Source organism: Cynoglossus semilaevis, chromosome 9, assembly GCF_000523025.1.
Source record: "Cynoglossus semilaevis isolate Cse_v1.0 chromosome 9, Cse_v1.0, whole genome shotgun sequence".
NCBI classification, from domain to species: Eukaryota; Metazoa; Chordata; class Actinopteri; order Pleuronectiformes; family Cynoglossidae; genus Cynoglossus; species Cynoglossus semilaevis.
This window is the reverse complement of record NC_024315.1, coordinates 15,166,491-15,191,965: the sequence shown is the minus strand read 5'-3', so window position 1 is coordinate 15,191,965 and position 25,475 is coordinate 15,166,491. Positions and strand designations below refer to the sequence as shown.

General features: G+C 38.5%; 2 protein-coding genes across 2 annotated transcripts; both read right to left on the bottom strand.

Moving 5' to 3' along the window:
* Positions 1-991: 991 nt before the first annotated feature.
* On the bottom strand, positions 992-16,614 carry smc3 (structural maintenance of chromosomes 3). Its single transcript, XM_008317440.3, has 30 exons — positions 16,326-16,614; positions 16,016-16,107; positions 15,273-15,348; positions 14,657-14,695; positions 14,499-14,566; positions 14,286-14,357; positions 13,889-13,968; positions 13,707-13,785; positions 13,354-13,471; positions 13,059-13,234; positions 12,715-12,795; positions 12,227-12,391; positions 11,227-11,348; positions 10,642-10,855; positions 10,092-10,195; positions 9,181-9,280; positions 8,806-8,966; positions 8,549-8,690; positions 8,198-8,348; positions 7,952-8,104; positions 6,648-6,799; positions 6,387-6,545; positions 5,413-5,520; positions 5,126-5,234; positions 4,381-4,628; positions 3,219-3,431; positions 2,909-3,100; positions 2,372-2,549; positions 2,174-2,280; positions 992-1,966 (listed from the first exon to the last, which is right to left on the bottom strand). Exons 2-30 carry the CDS (start codon positions 16,028-16,030, stop codon positions 1,895-1,897), a joined length of 3,654 nt encoding a protein of 1,217 aa, XP_008315662.1. The 5' UTR covers positions 16,031-16,107; positions 16,326-16,614; the 3' UTR covers positions 992-1,894.
* A 154-nt stretch (positions 16,615-16,768) lies between these two features.
* dusp5 (dual specificity phosphatase 5) lies at positions 16,769-21,518 on the bottom strand. Its single transcript, XM_008317442.3, has 4 exons — positions 21,048-21,518; positions 20,191-20,330; positions 19,391-19,610; positions 16,769-17,617 (listed from the first exon to the last, which is right to left on the bottom strand). The coding sequence occupies exons 1-4, from the start codon at positions 21,409-21,411 to the stop codon at positions 17,211-17,213; spliced, it is 1,131 nt and encodes a 376-aa protein (XP_008315664.1). The 5' UTR covers positions 21,412-21,518; the 3' UTR covers positions 16,769-17,210.
* Positions 21,519-25,475: the final 3,957 nt, after the last annotated feature.

The following is a 25,475-nucleotide window of genomic DNA, read 5'->3' as shown; positions in this document are numbered from 1 at the left end:
TAAAGTGGTGTTATGTTCACGTGTGAATGACTGTTTTAACGCTCAGCAGTGTAAACATGGTAATGAACGCTCATAAATACCAGGTTGTGGAGAGAAATGAAAACTGAGGTGAGACGACGGGTTCTGTCTATTTTCACCTCAGATGAGTGAATTGTTCCTGAGAGAAGTAGCACAGCTGTGTGTGATGTGAAACAGCGCTTCCGGAAATACTGAAGAATGACAGAGGCTCAAGTAAAATGTCAACATGATTTGTTTTCAGCCTCACGTTATCTTGTCCTAAAATTCAGACTGAAAAAAAATGCAGTGACGTGTAGTTTGTTTTGAAAGGATTCAAATCTCTTAACTCCAGTCTGTGACTATATGTGGAAACACAGTGACACACAGATCATGCTGGGGAGGTCACACACTTTCAGTTCACCACGTTTGCCCCGTTGCATCTGCCCTGGCTCCCTGTAAGTCAACAGGGTCGTCGACATCAGCACGAGGGGCTGTAGTTTGACTCTGACCTTGATGGTGGACAGCTGACGGCCCCGTCACCACTCTGCCCTGACACTGAGGATATGGCTGGTGAGAACATTTGAACAAATATTTAAAAGCCACTGTACTGCCATACAAACAGGGCAGCAGTTGTCTTACAATAAGAGGGTTGTGGGCTCGATTCCAGACTTAGCAGCTTATATGCACCCAACCTCGGTAGTCAGTAAGTAGATGGAAAACCCTTCAATGTGAAGTACTTTCTGTGATCATCACGACCAGTGAAGTGCTATACTACAAGTACAGACCATTTGCCACACAATGAATTACTCTATTGCAGCAAATTCTGGTTTTTGTTTTAACAAACTGTAAAGTAGTTTAATTACAAAAATTGATCTTTTCATATTTTGGAGCCAACAAAAAAGACTTGAGGGCAGTTACAGATTGGGCAACAGTCGTTCAGCACCACCTAGTGGAGCATGGAAATAACAGGGGACACTCATCTCAGTAGCCCCAGTCAGTTTTGTAATTTTTTTATTACATTTGAAGTTTTCCAATGGCATATAAAACAAGAGAAGTTTTAAAAAGTAAGCATATTTAAAGTACATGAGACCACGTGAGAGAGTTAATACCAGACATCACATCCAGAGAGTAAATGCTTAAATGTCAAGGTCATCACATGACCTTAGAAAGAATTGATCAGGAAGCAGTGTACTGCCAAGCTAGACGTATGATCAAATAAAAACTTTCACATGTATGAATCACCAAAAGACAGGAAATAACAAAGTAACACAACGAGTATAAAAAGAAAACAACCTTAACATTGGAGCCATGTGGTTAAACAGAGTTTAACATTTGATTATTAAGTAGAGTGTACAGTTAGGGAAGCACACAAGTAACAGAAACTTTAACTTCCTAAAAGGTGACAACAAATACAAACAAGAGCCTCACAGCTAACCTTTCAAAAATAAGCTTCAGTATTTGGAAATAACTATTTTCTCTCATCTCGTTTTAAAAGTGTTTTTTTTTCTCTAATGTACACAAAAGGACTTTTCAGGGTCCTGATACCATGTTGTGATCGAGGCTTATTCCACAAAGTGGACAAACAGATCTCAGTGAAGAGAAACTTTTCTCTCCCCCAGACCTTCTCAGTAGGTTATTGTGAATGTAAAGTACATTTCTTTAAGAACTGCAGCACAGAAAAACTATGAGAGAAGCTTATAGAAAAAAACAAAACAAAACACCGAATGAAGTGAAGGGTGAAGAAAAAGTATCAACAGCCTCGAGGTGAACAGTTCACAGAACATAAATTGAATCCAGCCTCAAGAGAAAACCGTCTTCAAAAAGACCATCAAAAAGCTGGTAGATGTAGTATATTTGACCCCTGGTGCAAATTTACAACAGGCCACATGCTGCGTCTTCAACCATGGGTGGTGTCATCCTCCACAAAGTCTTTGGCCTGCTCTGCTGTGATCACATCGATGTGGCTCACCTGACAACAACAACATAGACAGACAAGAAACAATTAGCACCTCTATTTAAGTTGGTATGACTAAACAATGCACAGGGTGGGGGGAGCAGAGGGGGCATTGAGGTAAACACATAGAAGGTTTCCAGCAGCTGATGAGAACAGTTCTGTTGATACTGTAGGTATTTCACAACTTTTCAGATTTAATTTGAAATTACAAATGGACCATACCTTGTTTCTGAACTTGACTCCATAAAACTTGTCAGCAGACTCCAGCAGCTCAGGTCTGAAGGTGGTGGTGATGAACTGGGCATGTCCAGCCAACTCAACAATCATGTCTTCAGTGAAGACAACACATTTCATTAAGCATTTCTGAGTCTGATTTAAAGCATATTATAATACAAAAATACATATATGCTTTTATTTTACCTGAGACAGCTTTTCTGTGCTGGGCATCGAGAGCTTGGTCAATCTCATCAAACAGGTAAAAAGGGGCAGGATCACACTTCTGAATGGCAAATATCAGAGCCAGAGCCACCAGAGACTTCTGACCTCCAGACAGCTGCTGCATCTCCCTCATCTCACCCTGCTTCCCTGTGAAGGACACCTGTGTCAGAGACAATGAAAAGATTAGACAACTGTGGTCAAACACAGTAAGGTTCACAAAGCACTGGTGATAAATCCCGAGCTCTGTAGGTTTCCATGCTGATGTGTGCCTGTAAAAGACCAAGTATTAGCATAGAGTGAACGGTGAAGATTTGAAAGGCACTGACATATAGGTTAAAAAACAAAACAAAAAAGTCTGATCTATGTTCAAAATAAAACTATTCATACCATGTGATCAGAACAAATAGAAGTATAAAGGGCTTTGAGTTGTTATCAACTATACTAATCTGGTGGAAAACAAAACTCACTGCTTCTGTATCATTTTTTATATCCTAGATCAAAATCTCAACAACTTTTTACCCTAATGCCGACACCGGTGAACTGGTCCACTGATGGAACACTGCTCTGTGAGCCAGAGCCCCTCTCACTGTCAACTCCACTCTCACTCTCGTCCTGTGATTGGCTGCCTTCGACATCACCCTTTTTCATCACCAGTGTAGCTTTGCCGCCTGGTACCAGCTTCTGGAAAACTTCACTGAAGTTCTTTGACACCTGAAACAGTGAAATGTGCCCAAAGGTTTGAAAAACGGTAGCATTTAGCTATTGACGATGAGGAAAATGTGGCCCATCACATGTGCAGCCAATTCCAAGGCTGTGTCTCGCCCCGTACCTGTTTGAAGGTGAGCTGAATGGCTTCATACTTCCGTAACTCCAGGACATTCATGAGCTCCATGATGGATTTGTAGCCACGGTCCAACTCATCCTGACGTTTGATGAGTTTTTCCTTCTGCTCTGAGAAGTTAACAAATTGGTCCAGAGCTTTCTTGTTGACGTGACTGTACTTCTTCAACTCTGTGTTGCACTGCTCCAGCTTTCTGAACAGCTGTTAAAAAAACACAGTCAATAATTAATAAATACTAAAATTGCATCCTTCTCTGTCAGTCCAGTGTTTGCCTTGTCAACACTGTCACTGTACTGTGAAACATTAAAGCTTTATTTATATATCAATACTCAGTTATTTTATGTATTTACATTATTGTTTTCACACTCACTTGCTGGTGAATAATCTGCTTTTCATTTAAGTCTATATTTTACTGTTTTATTATTTTCTCTTCTACTCCTTTTTGTATTTGTGGTGGAGAGACGTCAATCCTAATTTCGTTATGTATGTATAATGACAATGAAGTCTATTCTGACTCAGTGTCTGACTCCTGTTTAGCAAGCTTCTACCCTACGGCCAAGAGTGTTGGATTAAATGCGCAGGTGTCTGTCAAAAGCTGAGAATCTGACTCACTGCTTCTCCCCCCCTTCTTTGTTTTTTTTTTTTTAGACAAAAATACTAATTACAATTTGCCAAAAAAAGGTTGACTCAAGCATCTTATGCACTTCATTAAAGTTTCTAAAAATGGACATTTTACCAAATCTTCTAGTATAAGTAAACATCCAAGCACAACTGTAGGCAACTGTCTGATGACACACTCAGTGTATCGTCTATAATTAATCTGTGAAACTTTGTCACGGTGTTTCCAGTTCCACTGCCTCAAAGATCTTATTTTAGTCAGACGAGTCGTCTTATCGTCACTATTTGCCTCTCTCCACAGTTGTTCAGCTCGTCGTGCCCATCTACATTTTGCAACAGCCAACACATGCACCACATGACAGGTGGAAAAACCGTATATTGGTTTGGTTTCATACTGAGGCTGATTGGTGTTTAAATTTACTGACAATGTAACACTGCACCACTGCATGATGCTGGTGTTGGCTGATAAAAGTTTTTGGAGGCAGCGGACCAAGACATCTGATTATTTAGCACCGTCTGGGTGTTTATGTACCTGTTTGAGAGTGAGGGTCTGGTACTTCTCAAAAGCCTCCTGAGGAAGTGAGCCCAGCTCTCTAATCTTCTTCATGCACTCCTCTTTCTTCTTCAGCAGCATGCCTTGTCTGTTGGTCATTTTCTCCAGCTCCTTGGTGTCATGGTTGATGGCATCATTCTGCTCCTTCTCAATGTTCTTCCAGCGTTCCATGCTCTTTATGTGGTCTTTGATCTCTGCCTCTGTCTTGTCAATCATGCAATCAAGTTCTGTGGAAAATAACGAAGGTAGATGTGGAAACAGAAGAGCAGGTCTATTCATCTAACAGTCTTTAACAGACAGGTTCTTTTTAATAACATACATTTTCCAAATACAATTAAACTGTTTGATCCAACAGACTTTGACCAACCTACTAACACAGACACAATTTAACCCATAAAATAAATAACAGGAAAATCATGAATGTGTTTGTTTACAGAACCAATAAGTTATAATGCAGAACCAAAAAGGAAAATTATTTAGTAACACATTGTCAGTGTAAACAGTTGCTGTTAAATAAAAATGTAAACTTCAATATAGTGTATTGGTTTATTTAAAATGGAGTTCAAACAAAAACAAAAAATCCCAATTTTTTTTAGTTATAATAGCTACTGATGCAAAAAGTATTTGGCGGAGTACAAAAATATTGATAATCTAGTAAAAACTGAAATGCTAGAGCAACGTTTTTTTTTTCAGAACCTTTGTTCTATATTATTATAACACGTACCATCTGATCGAGCCAAAGTCTCTTTGACTCGTTTGTTGATGCCGTCAAGCTCTGATGTTGTGGCTGTGAGAACTGTGCCTCCCTCTGTCTCTCGCAGCTCATTTAACTCCTAAATCAGGTCACAAAGAAAGTGTCACGTAAATTTCACTTATGCTGTCTTTTAATGATAAAATATGAATTTACATTAATCTTATTAAACAAACACTGTTTGTATATATAAATATATACATGTATAAATAAAAACATTTTGTTGTAGATTCTGTAAAGAGTTTTAAGGAACATCATACCTGCTCTACTTGGTCAAGACGTTTCCTTAAATTTTCATTGAGGTATGTTTCCACTCTGGTCATGATGCCCTCAAGCTTAATCCTCTCATTCAGCAGCTGTCTGTTGTCCTGTGGTGTAAGGGGGAAAAGTTAAGATGTTTTGTTAAAAAAAACAAAAAACAAGTTATATAAATACTGGCATTAACAAGATGCCTGCAATAGCACTTGGCAAGGATATTATTTGGGAAGCCAAAGCCTACTCCACCAGTAACTCGTTGGTTCTTTTGTTGTTAACAAACAGGCTGTTCAAGATAACGAAACATTAGAACACAACCAAAAAACAGGACACCTGTGACTGAATGTACTGTCCATATGTTATGTTATGGAAACAATCAAAAAAGAAAAGGAACAACAGCATCCATCCGATACCATTATGGGCTAAATTGGCATGGGAAGAGAGAACACTGCATCAAAGGAACATCCCACACACAGCTGCTCGTCTCAGCCACTCGATAATTAAAATACACAGACAGAAGGCAGAGAACAAGGGGGGAATAAAACACAAGACCACAGAATGTTGGCCATTTTCCTCTGCTCTACCAAAGTTATTCATAGTTTTTTTAAATCAAGTTTTTTTATTATATTCTATTCCATGTAGTATGGTTGAAGATAACTGTAAAGTTTCATGACTTCCTGATACAGGTTAACTATTATTATACAGGTTAAATATTTAATATTCTGTTTTAGAGAGTAACAAAATCTGCAACAACACTTTTTACTCAAAACATTACATAATTTGCAATCCAACAACAATCTGACTCTGAGACAACACCTTTAAATAAGTAATTATTTGATGCTAATTTTAATTAAATTCCATTTTCCACAAGCCAATCTCAATAATCTGTATAAATGATAGATAATTATGTAGCTTACGCATGACCACAAAGTGTATTAACACAGAACATTGAGCATATTCTGCCATGTATGCCTCTGACCTGCTGCAGCTGACGAATCTCATCATTGAGGTCATCAACTCTCCTCTGGTCCTCCAGGCTGAGCTGAGAAAGTAGATCTGTTCCCAGCTCGGCCTTCAGTGACTCCCTGGTTGATTCCATAGCATGCAGACTTGCCTCTAGACTTTGGAGACTACGTTGCTGAGAGTTAGGTAAATTAAAAAAAAAGATATTAGTGGATGAGACATGAGGTAAATGCTTGACTGGGGGTCACTTTGAAAGGACCTTGGGAACATTAATCACCTTAGGCATAAATGTTTTCTCCGACTGCTGCCTCTTTTCCTTCAGCATTTTCATCTCAGACAGAATACTGTCTCTGGACGCCTTGAACTTCCTCTGCTGCGTTTCAATCTGCTGCATCTGGTTCATCAGTTGGTCGATTTCATTGTTGATACGTGAGTGCAGCCATTAAGGAAGTACAACGCCAAGGTTGAATATGATAATAATGATTTTCTTCTCTATAACGCTGCTTGTTTTTTTAATTGTCCAGGAGACAATATTTGGGTTTATCTGTTTCAACCTGACCTGTTAAGCAACATAAAGTAGTAAATCTCTCCCATTCTTTAAGGCATAGTATAGATGTGTAGGATAAGCTTGGTTGAACATAATCTGGTTTACCTATACAAGATTCCACACAAAGAGTACATCATTACTGACTTCACAGTAATAGCTGGCTGTGAACATCAGTGAGCTAAACATTAGCTATATTGATCCACTGGAACAGCAAAGTGTATCTGCACCTCTAAGGTTTGACCGGAATCAATAAAACAAGCAGTTAATCATTCAGCTGATTTAAAAGGCTACTAGAAGCAACGTCACGTCCTGGCTGCACAGGTCAAATTGATCTAAGGTTCATTTTCTTGAATGAAATCACATAACAGGGTCTTACAACACGTTCATTTTCTGAAGACTAGATGAGAGGTGTATTGTGTCTTGTCATCAAAACTGTAATAGATTATTTTGCATATTAATTTAAATGCAAATTAATTAAAATTAATTAGTGTTATATATTCTCAGAATTAAATTTTCACTTTCTTGTAAAAAGTGGAGAGACAATAGATTGGGCAACAGTACCTGGGAGCATAGGCTATGCGGCCACTTCAAAACCTAATTTTGTCCCGTTATATACATATTTAAGCACAAGCTGCAAACCCTTCTCTGCATACACGTTGCTGTTGTTAAATGAAAGTGGACAGACAATAACACAGGTGTGCAAACACAAAGCAAACTGGCTCAGGAAAAACAGGCTATTTTCATAGACATGTCCATGTAGACAATTCCCTCTGTTCTGGCCGCTTTGCTTTCATCGTCCGCCAGGCACCGAGTCATGGCTGAAGTGACGTACAGTTTTTGTGACCTGATAAGACATATCTAATTCACCCTTCTTAGCTTAGCTAAAGATAAACTTGTACTTAAAGCAAGCAGACCTATGGGTTTTTTTTAACTCAATTTCAAGATGACTGTGTTTAGTAGAATAAAAGAAGTAGTCCAAGAAGTTTAGGATTGTGTCAACTACACCATTTTTACCGTTTCACCCTAAAGGATATGTTCTATGTTTCTACGCAGGTTTTCATTGAGCTTAGCCTCCAGTTCCCCCAGTTCCTCCTCAGCTTTCCTCATATCTTTTTGCAGCTCCAGACGAGACTTTCTGGTGTCATAGTAACCTCCAGTCAGAGCACCACGGTGACTCACCTGGTCACCTACAAGTCACCACATAATGTTAAGCTACATAGTGAGAAACACTGTATTTGAAGTGGAGGTTTGTCAAACACCGTGAATGTAATTGTGCTTACCCTCCAGAGTTATACAGTCCATTGTGAAAGCTCTTGCCAGCTGAGTTGAGACCTCCATGCTACGACAAATCAGAGTCTTCCCGAAAACATGCTTGAAGGCCTTGTCGAAGTTGGAGCTATAACGCAGTTTACTAATCATTGGAATGGCATCCTGAGAACCAGGAAAATTAGGTTATCAAGATGTTATCAAGTAAATGTATAAATGAAGTACAGGTTGTCAAAAGAGAAGTTATAGATGACTGATTTTAAGTGAGGACATCGACCTAAATGCAGCAAAGGTCTGTTTTAAATACATAATTTCTCATCAATCATTTCATGCTATGCTAATTAAAAAGTAAGCACGTCTCTTACATTAGTCTCTGGATAGGCTGTGTCTCTCACATCAAGCTTGCTCAAGGGCAGGAATGTGACTTCACCAGGCAGATTCATTTTGTTGAACTCCATCAGTATTTTGGTGCTGACTTCATCAGTCTCCACAATGTGGTAAAACAGTCTGGAAAATAAAAGAATAGGAATAATCTTGATATAACACAATATATATATAGTGGGAATATATTTGTCAACTAAAGAGAAGCTACTAGTACAAACAAAAACAGTGAAGTCCTCACCTGGTGCCAGCTGTCACCTCCACACAAGTATAAAACGCAGGCTCACATTCAAAATTATTCATAACAATGCCATGATAACCATTGATGACATGCTGGTTAATGCCCTTCCGGCGAAAATGCTCCAGTACTTTGTTGATGCTGTCAATGCCGTTCAAAATGGCCTGGAATCAAACATGAAAACAATAACATAAGTATTTTCCTCTCTTCATTTCATGAGGTAAAGATAGGGGCCCTACTGTAAAGGAGCCATTATTACCATTAATATCCATGTAAAACCTTAAGACTTAAATGCTAATCCAATAAACCACATTCGAATAAATATACAAGTACAATATGTTAAAACGCAGGTTAATTATTATGCAAATAGTAACAGACCTTCCCAGTGGCTGCACGCAGGAGCTGCTGCTTCTTCTCCAGATCCTCACGTTTAGCTGCCAGCGCCTGCTGCTCCGCATTCTCTTCACGCCACAGGTAGCTGGAGAAAAACAGACAGCCACACACTGTTAAACTTCTGTCACCATATATACACACACAAACACCTCACTGTAGCTGTAAAGCTAACAGAATTAAGATCAAGGCTGGAGAAAAAGACAATAGATTTATTTTAAATACCCATCATGCAATTTATATTTTTCACATGAATAATTACTTTTAGGTTTATATTTAGTTTAGGATTCATCAAACACAAAGTATTTCATAAAATGCTCTTGGTGTAACAACACCAATGTTTGGGATATAAGCTGCAGCAATAATCAAATCACGCTATTGTCTAATTTTACAGTTATGGATGATGACATAAAAACACTGAGACAATTAGGGTAATCTAAATTTAAGCATCACGAGAATAGCTAGGAGAGCAGAAGAACAATTCAATCAAGTCAATTTGTTCCATCAACAAAACACTCCAACTCATTATGGTAAATGTTTTGGCCAATATTTTTAGACTTAATTTTTTGAACAGCGTGGAGCTGTGAGATGTGAATGTTGAATTCCTTCTATCAAAGCTTTCATTATACTGCCTGTTCATCCATTTAAATAAGGCAATGAATCACAGCAGATAAAGTAATTAAATGAATTCAACAACCAATTGTCATTTAAATTTGTTGTAAATTATAACCCTGTATTTGTGTAGATTTGACACCACTTTTAACAAGTAACTTTACTAAAGTATGTTAAGTAAATATTATTTTTTGTTATCTTTTCTGTGTAACTTTTGGCAGAACAAAGCCAAATAAAATATTAACATTAAACATTTGAATATAAAATACACTTTGAAAGGTTCCTACTTTCTTTCACTCTGCAGCTCATCTTTCTTGTTCTTCACTTCGTAGTATTTTTTGTCCAGCTCCTCTACTCGTGTCTTCACCTCGTTAAGATCTTGGTCAAGTTTCTAAAAACAGGCAAAATAGACACAGTCAAACAGAACCAATAATTTCCCTTCAATGTGACAGGTTGCTACAATATTTTTGCTACATTTAGCATTGACAATGTGTTTATGCAAATACTTCAGGGACAGGGTTTTTTACCTGTCTAATCCTCAAAAGTATTTTTAAGAATATTGTCCAGGATGCTACAGCAAATCAGACAGATTATCCTGTCAGTTGTGCTTTGCCGTTTTCCAAGATTGAAAAACAGCAGCAGCTGTTTTTTAAGGACTACTTTCTTTTTTTTTTTTTTTAAATGTAGCCAAATCAAAGACGCAGGTGCAATTAATCACCATTACTGAAACAGTAAAGGCTGTATATAGGACTAGTTGTGAACCACAGTGTAGGGCAGTTTTATATTATATATTTATTTCAATTGATTTAAAAAAAAAATATATATATATATTCTCACACTGTACTGCTCCAAGTTCTTCTCTTTATTAGTCTCAGTGTCTTCCAGGTCTTTATGAATAGCTGCAATTTGTCTCTTTTTATCATTTATGGCCTGGTCCAGGGATTTTAACTCCTTTTTAATCCACTTGTCCCTCTCCTCCTTAGAAGTGAACTGGCTACCACGTCCTTGCTTGGCATAAAGATCTGTCCGCTCCTGAGTGGCCTGGGCCAGCCTTAAAAGAGAGAAGAATGACATGTTACTAAATAACATATACAGAATTAATAGGACAAACTAAAACAACTCAAAAGGCTGCATAGAAACAACCCTGAATAAAAAATATAATAATATAATGAAAAATGAGTTGAAGGATTCACAAATACAGTCCAAACTGGCAGCAAATGGGTCAGTAAACATTTCAGTGTTTTATTTTAGTATCCACTTTTATACTATAAAGAAACCCAAAGGTAAAAACACATCAACTGTGGCTCTTGATTGAATATCAAAATACTTAATAACTATAAGGATTTGCTCATGAAAACAATATATGATAGGTCACCAGCTGCCTGGAGCAGGGTTGTTGAGAATGAATGAATAATCTTTTACCTAGAAATTCCCCGCTCCTCTTTTTCTTTCACCATGTTAAACTTTGGCTCGGTCTCCTGCAGTTCCTTTTGCTTCTCTTCAATTTTTTCCAGAAGCTTCTGGCGTTCCTTAAGCAGACGTTTCTAAGAAAAAGAAAGTCTCGTGAAATTTAGAGAAGATTCAAAGAATACAGTAGAAGCACAAATATAAATAGTACTTATAATTCACTCAAGGCCTGTGGGCATTTCTTTTAAATCATGGATACCAAACATTTTGTCCTATGGGACCATGCAGAGATGACAACCTAACTAATAAAAAAAATAATGATCTTTACATGAATGTCCTGTTTAATTCCTTCAATTAACAGGTTACACAAAAGTTTTCTTTAGTGTAAGAGTTATTGTCATAACAGGTAATTATAAAACATTTATGAAACATTTTATTCCCATTGACACTCACTGGTTCCCTTTTCAGTTTAACAACTTTCAAATTTAAGTAATTCACTACTGGAACGAGGAACTTAATAAACATTAGGTTCCTGTATACCCAGCTTGTTGACAAATAAAAGCTAGTACAATAATTCTGCATTACAAAAAAAATATATCTGTAGTGACTAGAAATAAGTGCAGTTGGTAATGAGTGATAGCAAGAAGGTATTTTGCCTACATACTCAAGGGCAAAAGGTTTTTTTGACAAACAAAAATCTCTGTTTTGTCGCCTGACAAACAACTTATTTTCTCAAACTATACAAACACCCTCACAAATTCAAACTCCAGTAATGCTACATCAGGACAAAAAATTGTACCTGGAATGGCATAAAAGCTCTGATATACTAACTAGTGCTCATTAGTTCATTTTTTTTTTTTCATAAAATAGACCCTGTAATAGTGAAATCTGTGTGCCCTAATGTGTGAAGCCAGAATGTTCATCTTTACATAAAGGAATGACACACGGACTGGGAGGAGGTGGTGTAGGTGCAACATCACGTGTGCAGCGTGACGCACATGGGATGCTTTCATACCCTCTGCTCGCTATTGCCTGCCAGCTCATCCTGCAGGTCCTTGGCCTTCAGCTCAAGCTTAGTCCTCTGCTTTATCTGCTCCTGGCGTTCTGCCGAAAGCTGCTCTCTTTCTTCCTTCATGGCAGAGATTTTGGACTTCAGCTCTCGAACAACACGCTCTGTCTCCTACAAAGAAAAAGAATATTGAGTGTCACTACTATTTGCCTTTAAAACGTTTTGATCACTGGCAAAGTTTGTTTTTTTTTTTAATTTTTCAAAACCCATCTTAAAACTTCATGATCTTCCCTGGTATTTTAGAGTAGAGTAGAGTAGGGCTTTATTCAAAGGTATGTTCTTTTCTAAGAACATAGAATGTACAATACTTGATATTACAACCAGTTAGTATGGTAGGACCAGAAAATGATCACTTTAAATATCATTTATAATACTGGCCAATAAGAATGTGCTTTTGGCAGATAATTGTGGAAAAACACCATAAAGTTTTATACCTCTACTTTGTCTCTAGCATCTTGCTGAGCATCTCGCAGCTGTCTGGATTTATCTCCGCAGGTCTCTCTCTTTGAGGACAACTGTGGAAAGACAAAACAAAGACAAAGGCATGCACAAAGATAAATATATAGGCACAGAAACAGATTGACCAAACGTAATCTACATTAACAACAGGAAATCATTAAAAACAGTTTGTGAATGTACCATAACTACACATGCCAAAACATAAACTGCAAGTGACAAAATGACAGTCACAAATGATAAGAGTCTAGAGTATTTTTTCTTTTAGGGTGGTTAAATTCTAACTGGTTTCTTGTGGATATTCTAATTCCTGCAGGTTTACCTCATCTAGTTTAGCACGGGTCTCGTTCAGCTCCTGGTTGTAGATGGTGTACTCCAAGGCTCTTCGCATTTTATCCCACTTCTGGTACTGAGCCAGCTCCTCCTTCTCATCTTCCAGGGTGTGCAGACGCTCCTCAATGTACTTTAGCAGCTCGTTGATCTTCTCTCGCTTCCCCTCTGGTTATTTAACAAAGTTTAACAAAGTTTGTTTGTTTAAAAAAAAACCCTCAACATTACTCAATCATAAAATTTAGAAATTTTGAATTTTTATATATATATAAAAAAACAATTGTTACCGGTTTCCTTCATAAGAGAAATACTCTCCTCCTTGCGCTCATCATACACCCGTGTTCCTGCCACCTCACGCAACAACTTGAGTCGCTGAGAATCAGGAGCTGTGGCCATTTGGTTAATCTAATAAAATAATAATGAAATAATAAAATAGAAAGAATATTACACTTCGGTGTTATATTGTTTTCTTGGCATTAACTTTATGTATATTGCATTAATCAAATCACATATATGATTCAATGGCCATTTTTTGACTCAAATATGACAAGCCAAGACACCAGAATTCCATTCTATCACAAAAGAAAATACAAATTTAAAATCATTTATCTGCTGAATGTCTGGTTTCCTTCTCTCTCACCTTTCCTTGCTTTACAATGTAGTAAGGGTTACTGCGGGAGAAGCCAGCACTCTCCAGAAGATTCATGACATCATTCTTACTGCAAGAATAACAGATGTCAACAAAAAAGTGATTGCACAGACTCACAAACATATCTTTTCATATGACTGTAGGGACAAGGTGAACCATCAAACAACACTTACGTCACCATCTTCTTATCTAAAAAGTACTGGTCCTTCTTGGCACCAATGACTCTGCGAAGAGAGACTTCTTCTTTATCAATCTGAAAGAAAATACATGGATTGATAGTCATGAGGACAACTTCAAAATTAGACAGATATTTAACTACATAACTAAACTTTATGTTCAAAACCCATCTTTGGATATTTAGCTAATTTCTTAGACATTTTATTTTTTAGAATCATTTTCACAACGTTTACTGGGAAATATAATGCAAAGACAATAGTTAATTAGAACAGTGGTATTGAAGAATTAGGAAAGGTATTTCATAAAGGTTAATTGTACAATCAAGAATTATCAAATTTGAGAACAATCATCATAGTGTGAACAAAAACAATGGGAAGTTTGGTCCTTTCCTACCGGCAGTCGGTTGTCAGAGTTGTCAAAAATAATCTCCACAAAAGCAGAAATGACACGAGGACCAGTTCCCTCCTACAGTGACAAAGGAACACATTAACTTCCTACAGCACAAGCTTTATACCTTAAAACAGAACTTTTCTTATTTACATTCCATGCGAATTGTCATTATGAAGTCACTAACAAGCCATTCTTATACAAAGGCACTTTACTGACATGAAGCAGGGCCAGACGTTGTTCAGGTCGCAAGTGGCTGAACTCATCACTGAGCACAAACTGAATGGCTGTAGAAACAAAAAAAACAACATCATCGTTATGAAAGCACAGAAAATGGCCCAAATAGAAAACTGAAAATAGATTTGATAAACACATACCGTAAAAAAAATTACTTTTGCCTGACCCATTTCTTCCAACTGAAACAAGAAAAAACAAAAACATAATCAGGACATGATGATTTTGGTTTACAGTCCCCATTGAGTTATCAGCACATCAACTCAGACTCTTACTGAACCAAAAGCATCAAGAACTGCTTTAACCAAGATCATCTTTTAAACAGCAAACAAGTTGGTCAATCCAGTAGTGAAAAACATAATGGAAAATGTCCAGAACACATTTTGCTGAGTATTTTAACTCTTTTTTTATGTTTTTTTTTTTATGTTTGGAGAATAAACCTCTTATAAACAAAGGTTCCACTTGTCTGAGCATTAACTCACTATGTTAGTTTATTATTGTTATGTCACCTCTTACTGAATATACAATGACGCTATTCACCTTTGGTTGAGACGAATTTCTGAATGTTTCAGTTTATTTTTTCATACTATAAAAGTTGGATAACAATGTATGAAAAACAGTATCGCCAATATGTGTTTAAACTCGGTGTGTCAACACCAGGTTATAACTTCGACTTCAAATTAACAATATGCAAATTAAGAATATGCAGCCCTAGTTTTCATTTGCAATGTTAAAACGTCAAAAGGAAGCAACACTAACCAATGACATTGTGTTTCGGACTAAATGGATCGACCACAGTTTGATCCCGGTAACTTCGGAATCCCTGGATGATGACCTGTAACAAAAACCAAACACCAAACTCAGCAACATCCTCATGCTTATTGCAGCGTGTACCACGTCCTCAAAGATACAATTACTCATACATGTGTATATGTTACACACACACATTTGCAAAGGGTTCAAATATCCACAATTTTAATATCAATAAACTACGATCATTCAGACTGGTAATACTACTACGAACAGAACCACTCGTTTGTTGCTAGCCCAGCAGAAACAAATAACGTTTCAAACAGCGGGTTCTGTTTCCAGGGCCTTGAATGGTCGTTGACAGATACGCTACGCTTTATTCGTGATTTTCCCTGCTAATGTGTTTACACAATAAGCTGTTGTAGCTTAAGGCTTACCCCCGACAAGGTTTATAGTTAACTGACCTAAATCAAATGCAACTATGTTGTGCAACAAACTAGGGAAGTGTTTTATTTACCATGTAGCATTAGCTTAGCATCAGGGGGCGGGCAATTCAAGATTAACCGGGTGCAGTTAGCTAGCATTAGCAAGGTAACGGGTCGAATTCTTCGTTTGATTTATTTAAAATGGTTTACAAACCGGTGCATTTCGCACGAATTAAATATAACCTGAAATAGCAAAACACGTATATCCAACCATTATTAACCTCAGAGTAGAGACGGTCGGAACCAAAACCAAATATGTTCACTCACCTGCTTTATGTACATGGTGGCGTTAGCAGGACGTCTCCTTAGCTGAATATGGAATTGAACTCCACTTTTCGCGTAACTGGAGAAGTCGGTATCTTTTACAAAAAAAACACACTATATATTGCAAATTGTTGCATTCAAATTAGGCGAAACTCTGTGTTGGGAAATGTAATAACAAGGCAAATGGCGGCAGGGGCGGTATGGAATGGATCATACCAATCCATGATTAAAATATTCGAATTGTCTGTGGTTATCGTATAACAAAACAAGATTAGACTGAGTATATTATAAATCACAATTTCTGTATTTGTACCCTAGCTCGTTGTGCTGTTTTGCTTAAAACGTATTTGACATGTTCGCTCCTTGTTTTTCCTCTCCGTTTTTACAGTTGGTACAGACCAGCTTCCTTTCGTGTCGGCGCCAAACACACACAGCACTGTTTTCCTGCCTGCGGACGTAAAGTGCGATCAACCAAGAGCAGTCTGTCTCATTATTTAGATAAAATAAGATAAAATTGATGTTGTCATGTTGAAAAAATAAATAATTCAACCATTTATGACTTCAATGACTGGTAAGGTTGCGCCAAGTTGACAAAGCATCCTGCCGGTCTTCAGATTAGTGCATCTTTATTTATTTTTAGTTACTCTAGGTGGCAGTGTTCTCTCCTATTTTAATTAGGACGCATTTCCTCTGTTTGTAAGAGTTTCAATAAAAGCCCAGATATAAAAGAAAATTATAACATAACAGCAAGCCAAATTTACTGTAAAAACATTTATTAAACAACAACGACACTGAAAAAGATGACAGTTTTTTTCAAATAAATTACATTAAAATGCATGGCCTTTTTAAATAAGTAAACTAAACTTGTCAACCTAAGGCATGTGTATTGCATTTTATTACTATATTGTGTTATTAAAAATCTGCCATTAGGAAAAAAACATTCAGTAACTAAGGGAAAACCCAGCATTTGTGGGCTTTTCAACATGAAGCAGTTTGAAAACAATCACAAATTATCAAAGTTTGTGTAACCTCTACTAACAAGTACAAAAAACAAAGGTGTCAAAAAACTCAGCATTACCCACTTCCAATACACACAATACGTTTATCTGATCTCCAGCCTACTGATTGTAAGATCAGGCCCACAGATAGCAACTCTTTTTTTCTTTTCAAGTAAGACTACTAGCAGTCACAGTTTATTTTAAGGCAGTGCAGTAATAGGGCTCAGTTTGAACTTGTGGTGGACCACAGACTGAAGGTAAGAGGTAGGGAGGGTAATGATAGACGGCTCAAAGTTTTTGGTGTTGAAGTTGGTTGCAAAGTCATTGGCGAAAAAGGTGGCAGACTCTGGGACACAAGGTGTGGCTGGTTCAGGTGTGGCTGAATGAGTCGGAGCCATAGAGAGAATCTCCGACTCAAACTGCAGCAGCTGACCCATGAAATTGAAGTTGGGTGAGATGACTCCCCTTTGTTGCTTGATGATATCAAAGGCAGCATCCAGTTGCAACTGCTGTGTCCTCATGATGTAAGCCATGCAGATAGTAGGTGAGCGAGATATGCCTGCTTCGCAGTGAACCAAGACTTTCCCTCCTGATTGCTTCACGTGATCTAAAAAGAAAAAATGCAATAGGTCATTGCTAGAAACAGGAAAATGATCAATCTATAGTTCTAAACAGTGGGGGAAAAAGAGAGAGAGAATTTTAAGATATTACATCTGCAACACACAACCCTTTTTCAATCTTTTTATCTATAGTCTCTCCCACTCTCTTGGTCTCTTTTGCTCACATGTAGCCAGGATAGACAAACAGGAACATTAGCCCTACCAGGAAAATAAAAATATACACCCATCCTGTACCAGCTTCAGTTTCGCACATTGAATGAGTCATGGATCACAGCTGTACATGAAACTTCTCCTACGCTATTGTGGGGGCGCTTGGGTTCTGCTGCAAAGTTCATCATGGCACCGAGTTGTGTGTTCTAATTTAGAGCTGCAGCACTGCAACACCATTACCTGCGTGGTCTCATGCAACCACAGTCTTGGTCTCCATAAGCCTCATGAGTCTCCATCGAACCATTTAAAGATTTTTCTATTTTGTTATGTTATTTATGACTTGTAAGATGTCAAAGTATTTTACTATCCGTTGATTCTGCAGTCAAATGTTTCTCTCTACTACTACTATCTACTTTCTTCAGCCCTCTCTCTACATTTATGGAGAACACTTGTGTCTGGTCGTAAGGGCCATAGATAAAACAAAAAGGGACATGAAGAGCAAGGAGGGGTGTTTAGAGCAACATCAGTGGGGGTTCTAGCGTAATGATTGGAAATGAAGTGATAGCAACCCTTTTCATTTAGGAGGTCAGTTCTTTATATTTTCCTTTCATTTACAGGATAGAGTGATTTTCAAGGGGTTATGATTTTTATTAGAAATGCAATGACTTTTACTGTATTCATAGGATTCACTGACTTAAACAAAGTAAGGGGATGTAAACATAACAAACAACATATACACACAACATCAATAAAACCCATTACTGGTCAGCCAAGCTGCTCTTAGGCAAGCTCTGTCCTTGATTACGTTTGGCTATAAATAGGGGCCAGCACATTGTGTACATCCTTTGCTGCAGTCTGTGCTATTATCCTGCGCCCCTCTCCTCTCCCACACACACCCACTCTCCCTCAACAACACATTTGCTGCCCCCCGGCTTCCCTAAGTATACGATTCCCTGTGGTAAACAACTAATAATGGGCTTTCTATTTGTGTCATTCAAACAATTTTTTCCTTCCACCCAACCATCATAAACAACCGCATATGTGTATGTCAGTCAGTCAGCCCCCATCCCCCTCTTCCTCCTTCACTTTTCTGTTAATATGAAGAGCTCACCCACATGTCACACTGGCAGGCCACACCCAGCAAAGTAAGCCTTGAGATTAGCCTAAGAGATGATGACGGCGAGGGAGCTTTTTTGAGTTAAGATGGAAAGAAGGGAGGGGCAAGGGAAGGAGATGGGGAAGTGAGAAAATCTTAAGCGAGCACAGACTGTCTGGATATGTTGATGTGGGGGACGAGGTTAGAGGCAGTCAATCCACAGATTACTGTTAGCTTTTTTTAGCCTTCTATTTGTGAATGGCCACAGATGACCAGCACCATTAAAGGAGTCTATTTGAAGACACTTTTCTGAAATAAACATACCTATGTATAGGCATCTTTAAGTGTTTATAGACACTACGAAAAGACTCAATATACGTTGTGAGTTAAAAGGTTATTTGTAACAACTGTAAACACAAAAGATAATAACTGCAGCATCATGAAAATAACACCATTGGTAAAAGAGCATTCTCTGTCAGAGAACAACAGCCTATGTCAAGTATCTTAAACTTACCAATAAATTCTATGGCCTCCTGGAAGTGGGAGCTAATGTCAGCCATGTGGCTGTCCTCAACCGGGATCCACTTGTAGTTGTAGAGGCCCTTGGTCGGCTGCATGTCTCTGCGTGACACGTTAAGCAAGGCTGTGATGTGAAGGTCACTGAGATAGTCCTGTCTGGAGGCATGGTAGGCACTACCGAGGTAGAGGAAAGGCAGGATCTCTACAGGTTTACCCTGAGAAACAAGATAAAGAAAAGACAAAGACAAAAGAGGGAGACATGAGATGTGTTCTAGAGAGGCTACTTCGTGTAACATTTGAGGAAGACATGACACAGGACAGCAAGTCTTGCTGAAAATATCTTTAATGCACACAAATAGATCTCAGACCCAATCAACAGCACCTGTAGCAGAGTGTAACAGTCAATATGCAGACACAATGTTCCCCATTTTCTCTAGTCAAAATGGATGACGTCCACGGAGTAAAAATAACAATACACCAATGTCAGAACCAAGCACAAACATTCTATTTGGGGAAAGGAGGTCACAGACAAAAGGTCAGAGAATGAAAGATGGTTTTTCTCAATAGGGTGTCTGCTAGCATCCCTCCCCTCTCATTTTGAGCCAAATATAAATGCTATTAAATCAGGCAAGATCATATACTCAAATCTAAATCTGTCTGGAATCAGGATGGCCTGGATGTGTTTGATTTGAATAGAAAATCAATAGAATGATATTTCTTGGTCTCCTATAGTTGAAAGCACTGAGCTACTGGGGTGCGTGTGTTTTTTTTTTTTGTTTTTAGTTGTTTTTTTACCTGGTCATAATCTGGTTTGTGGTGAGAAAGCTTCTCGTTGTGGGTGTTGGCTTTCTTCTCGGTTTCGGTTCCGCTCAGCTCAACGGGTTTCGCCTCTGTGCAAAGTTCGGAGTATTGGGAGCGGAAGTTCTCATATCCTCCTGAGAAAAAAAGGAGAACACATCAACACGTGCAATGCGCAATAATAACGGACTCTGTTACCACTCGCCCCCCCACTCACTCACACAGCATTCAGGGGGAAAAAACCCATTACTTTTAACCTAATACGTTGTTTGTTCTGGACCTCCATTAGGCCAACATCCTGAAGACGCAGAGGTGACAGACGGGAGTGAATGTGTTTTCAAGAAACCTTGACGTCAGCGAATTAACCGTATGCCGTATGAAATGGTCCCTTGATTGTTCATCTTCGTAAATTATTATAACTTACTATTTTTTACCAATGTAATAAAGTGGTTGCGCCACCAATTTCCCTTTGACTCTTTTCTTAGATTGACTCATCTCCCCGTTGACGCACACAAGATTTGTATCTTCACAAAAAGTGAGACAAAAATATAGACTGTGTTGTCAGCTCAGATCACAATGATGGTGGGGGAAATTAGCTCCGCTTTATATATATATATATATATGTGTGTGTGTGTGTGTGTATGTATAAAACCCGTGACACTATATTTAAAAAAAAGGTCAAATGAAATTAAAAACACATTGAACTAGTTTAACAATTCTGTGTTCACAATTCACGGAAACAAGAAAAAATTATGTATATTTTTGTTTTTGTAATTTCGTCATTTTCTTTACATCATATGAATAAAATTCGTTGTGTGTGTGTGATAATTAAATGGTTCATTAAAGATCATTACCTTTTAGAAAACAGATGTTGGCTCCGCTCCCTAGATGCGAGAGGGTGTTTATTACTATTTGTGCTACACTGTCCTTCTTCAGTTTTTGCCAGTGAGACGTCCGCTCGTCCAGAGCTACGATAGTCGAAATGCTTCCCTCCCGAAGCCGAAACAGTGCCTTTTCATCCGGTATAACAAACTGCAGGGGCACCGGTCCTCCGCGGGACCTTCGGACCACCATTGAGTTGAGGTTGGCATTCACGGAGCCTTGGATATTAGAGTTCGTGAACGAGAAAAATGGTCGGCAGTCCACAATAAGGCAGCTCCCACACTCCTTCCTGATGATTTTCCTCAGTCGCCGACAGTCTATGCTGGATACCTTCATGTCGACGCCTCGGGGTTGTTATTATTGCCTGAAGAATGTACGGTTAGTTACGGGCGACGGAGAAGCCCTGCGCGAGTCTGTGTCTACATTTCCTCTATGGGGATTCCGGTCCTTTGGTTTTAAATGAATGGGACCGCCGGCGCATGACGTCACGAACCAAATATGGACACCGACGAGGCGTAATCACCGAGTGAGTCTCCGCCCACATATATGACACAGAGATACCCCTCCCTGAACTAGATGAAGAAAAAAAAAAAAAAACACGTTACTGCCCGTTCGATTTAAGCATTACTCACGCCGTTTCCTGCACATACAGCAGGATGAGCTGAATGAACTTTAAACGGTAATGATACCACAGCCAACCGTTTCTCTGCTACTTAAATACTGACAATATAATTAACTCTATTGTTAAAGACGGGTGGTACTATTAAAATATACATGTACAATAAATTCATGAAATAATTGTTGTCCTTTTATAAAAATACATTATATTATGTAGTTATTTTCGGGCTTTTGCAACAACAACAAAAAAGATCAGCTAGGAAAAAATAAATTATGGTTTGGTTTAAGGATGCATTAATACCAATATTGGTATCAGACCATATTCTACATTTAAATACTCACACTCGTACTTGTACTCAAAAACATGTGCCTATACAATGACCCAGTATTCTGCTAACATCTTTTCACCACAACCAGCTGCTCACTGCGGTCAGACAGTGTTCTTTGTTTTCCTCCTCCAGGTCAGCGTCTCATTGCCCTCATGAGCAGTTAACTTAAGTAGGTCACGATGTCAGCAGCTTGGAGGAATTTCAACATCATGGACAACAACAGGAGCGAGACTGGCTGTAAGATTGTTAGGATACAAGAAATGTAATCAGACACCTAAACATGTGCCTTAGCTCTGATCACACTAATGTATTTTTTCATTTTAAAGGCAAAGCAGATATTTGAGGCGTTGACACTTCACCAGGTCATGTTTTTGGTGAGAATTATTTGACAGCATTTTTGTTGTTAATTTAATTTATTGAAGCATGAAACCACGCCACACAGTATAATCAACACTTTGTTTACCGATTGATAGGAGAAAGTGTTTAAATTGGTATGTGCTGTTAGTGTAAAAGCTCACTTTCTGTCCACCTGGCTGTATTTTGTACATTATTTTTACCCTTGGTTTTATTGATACATTGCCTAATGCAATGACAGACATGTAGCCTTTTCTAAACGGTAAGAAAATTAATTTGGCTGTGTTCAGTATTTTCCTGCTCGGTGTTCTCAGTGTGGTTCGAGCTCAAACAAGCGCTGGACTTCATGCTAATTCCCACAGAGATGTACCAGCTATATAACACTTCCACTTCTTAAGACCCAACCTAAAGTATTGGTTCTCAATAAATAGGATGATCGGGGGGTGGGTGTGGGGGTTTAAGAACATGACAAAGTCTGCTACTTGACTGCAAATGTGGAAATGATGACACACCTGAGAAGAGGAGTGAATAGTGAAGGGGACACAGCTTTGAAACACAGACACCAGTGGGTTTTCACCAGTTAAAACATACAATGGTGCACAGTTGGAAATAATGTTGGCTTGGTAGATTGACAGGTGTGGTGGGAGGTGGGCAGGTAGTTCGATTGTATCTCGATACTGACTACGCATTAGTGAGACAGACAGCAGCCTGACATATGGCCCAATCTAATCTGGGCTGGAGGCGTCATTAAGGACGTAGATCTACATCACTCTCCGCACGTTTAACATGTGTAAGTGTCAGGAATGAGGATCAACACCCAGGACCAGGGACAAGACTCATATCTCCTTGACAGTCTAGGGTTGCCAGAGAATCCTCCAGCCTGAGCGGGTTGAGGTGGAAAGTCTGGGTGTCTTCGCTAGATCCAGGATCCAAATCTAAGCCTTTATTGTTTATCCCATCTTGGCAGATGGCATTAGTCCAGCATGTGAGTGTGTTTGTCCACTTCCTGTGCAGAATGTTCCTTTTGTCCACATAGATTAAACAAAGCCCTCAAACACAATAGGCAGCCTTCACTGGGACACGTGTCCCTCGGCTCTCTGCTGCTCTCCGTTGCAGCAGCACAGGTGCTTCCTTGTTTGCTGACAGCGCCTTTTAGATGATGATGCTGTTAACCCAGAAATATTCATTCTCCCTCAGTATGGCACTGGGTAAAATAGAATGGAATTCCAACTTAAGCAATATCCAAAGAAAGAGTCTTTCTTCTGCAGAAATAGTTACATAGAGTTTGCTGGAATAACGTTCGCTGTTGAAGGCAATGGCTCCCACTGAACTGAAAAAGAAACAATGTGTTAAATGTCAAGATCAAATGGAGCACCAGATGTTGTTAAATCAGGGTTTTGGAGGCATGGGTTATATTTTAAATACTCTGCTAGCACATGACAGTAAAGTTTCTTTAAAAAACTTGCGCAGACTGTGGTTGGAGCCATAACAAATATCACCTCCTGTGCGTAACCACACACACACTCCAGTTGAATCCCATCCTCTGCAGCAGGGATGCCAAATTCACCACCAGGCAGAAATGATTGGTATTCCTGAGCTCAAACAGTGACGAGATGAACCAGATGACACACACTCACACACACACACACAGATTGAGTCATCCCTCTTTTCCACCCACAAGCACTCGGTGTCATGACTCTTAATCCTAACAAGACAAGAAGGGACGTGTGTGTGTGTGTGTGTGTGTGTGTGTGTGTTGATTAAGTATTCAATTCCCTAAGGATTGGATTTTTTCTTTTATTATCACTTTCCCTATCAATTTTCAAGACAGTCCTTCATTTTCCAGATGATATCTTAAAATTTGTTTTTTGACAGTTGACATTTCATGTTATTGTGTTTTATAGTGTTTTAGGTTTCCCGTGGGTATTCACAGTACGCTCAAAAAACAAACCGTTTATTTATTTATGCTTGTGTCATCATTTTCCAGCTAAATGCTGCCATGTGTGTTCTAACTTAATTTAATGATAATAAAAAAGGATTCCTGAGCACTGGATAAATGACAGCGCAACATGGGATATTGTGTTATTTATAAAAGAGTGTGTCACATGTGTCATTTGTCTTCCAGTAACACTTATTATCAACTTTCAAAATGATCTGTAAAACCAGCCCGACTGGAAGTCACCCATTTTACACATATTAATGTTTCTACATCTGTTTGGAAGCTCGTGTTAGAGTCAATGTGCCCTTTATACCTGCTGTTTTTCCAAAAATGGGTAAGTTATTTACTGTTATTTACTGCATAGATGGTGAAATACATCACCACAGAAGAACAATATAGTCATTTCCTGTTTCTGAGGCAAACAAACTGCTTCAGTCTTTTGGAATGAAACATGTAACAATGCTGGTGGTTGTTGTCAGTACGACGCTGACAAAGAAGTAGAAAAATCTATGAGGCATTTGGAGTAAACAGGGCTGGAGTTGGTGATCTGTCATATATCTATACATGTATGCACATATATACATCTATAGATATATATGTATACAGCCAATGCTATACTGAGTTTATATTTTCACAATTCTATTTTTCACAAATAATATTAAAAACCAAACTCTTCAGAGTCTGTTCAAGGCTCCAAATACTGCGGACTGAATCACAATCATCACCCTGCCCCCTGCTGGGATGATGTACCTGGATCCATCTCAGGCTATACTCAGTGTGTCACCAGACTGTATGAGGTAAGCACCATGACATTTACCTCCCTGACACGTCAGCCCACGTCTTCTTTCGGGTGACTCTAGTCGCTAACACACACTAATGTGTGATGTTTATGCTGAAGAATCACTGCATCAACTTAACCACTGCTACATTTCAAATCAGACAGACAGATGATGATCACAACAGATGTCTGTAAACATGACTAGTATTAAAATGTGACTCATCATCTCATCCATACGATGTTATATTGAATCAATCTAGAGACTTCAGATCAGAGTATTATTTTCCCGACTGATGTATCTCAATTAGATGCGTCAAAACTGTACAATACTTCACAACAGTATTGTTTGGGATTTACTACAGTCCAGTTGACTAGGCTCACT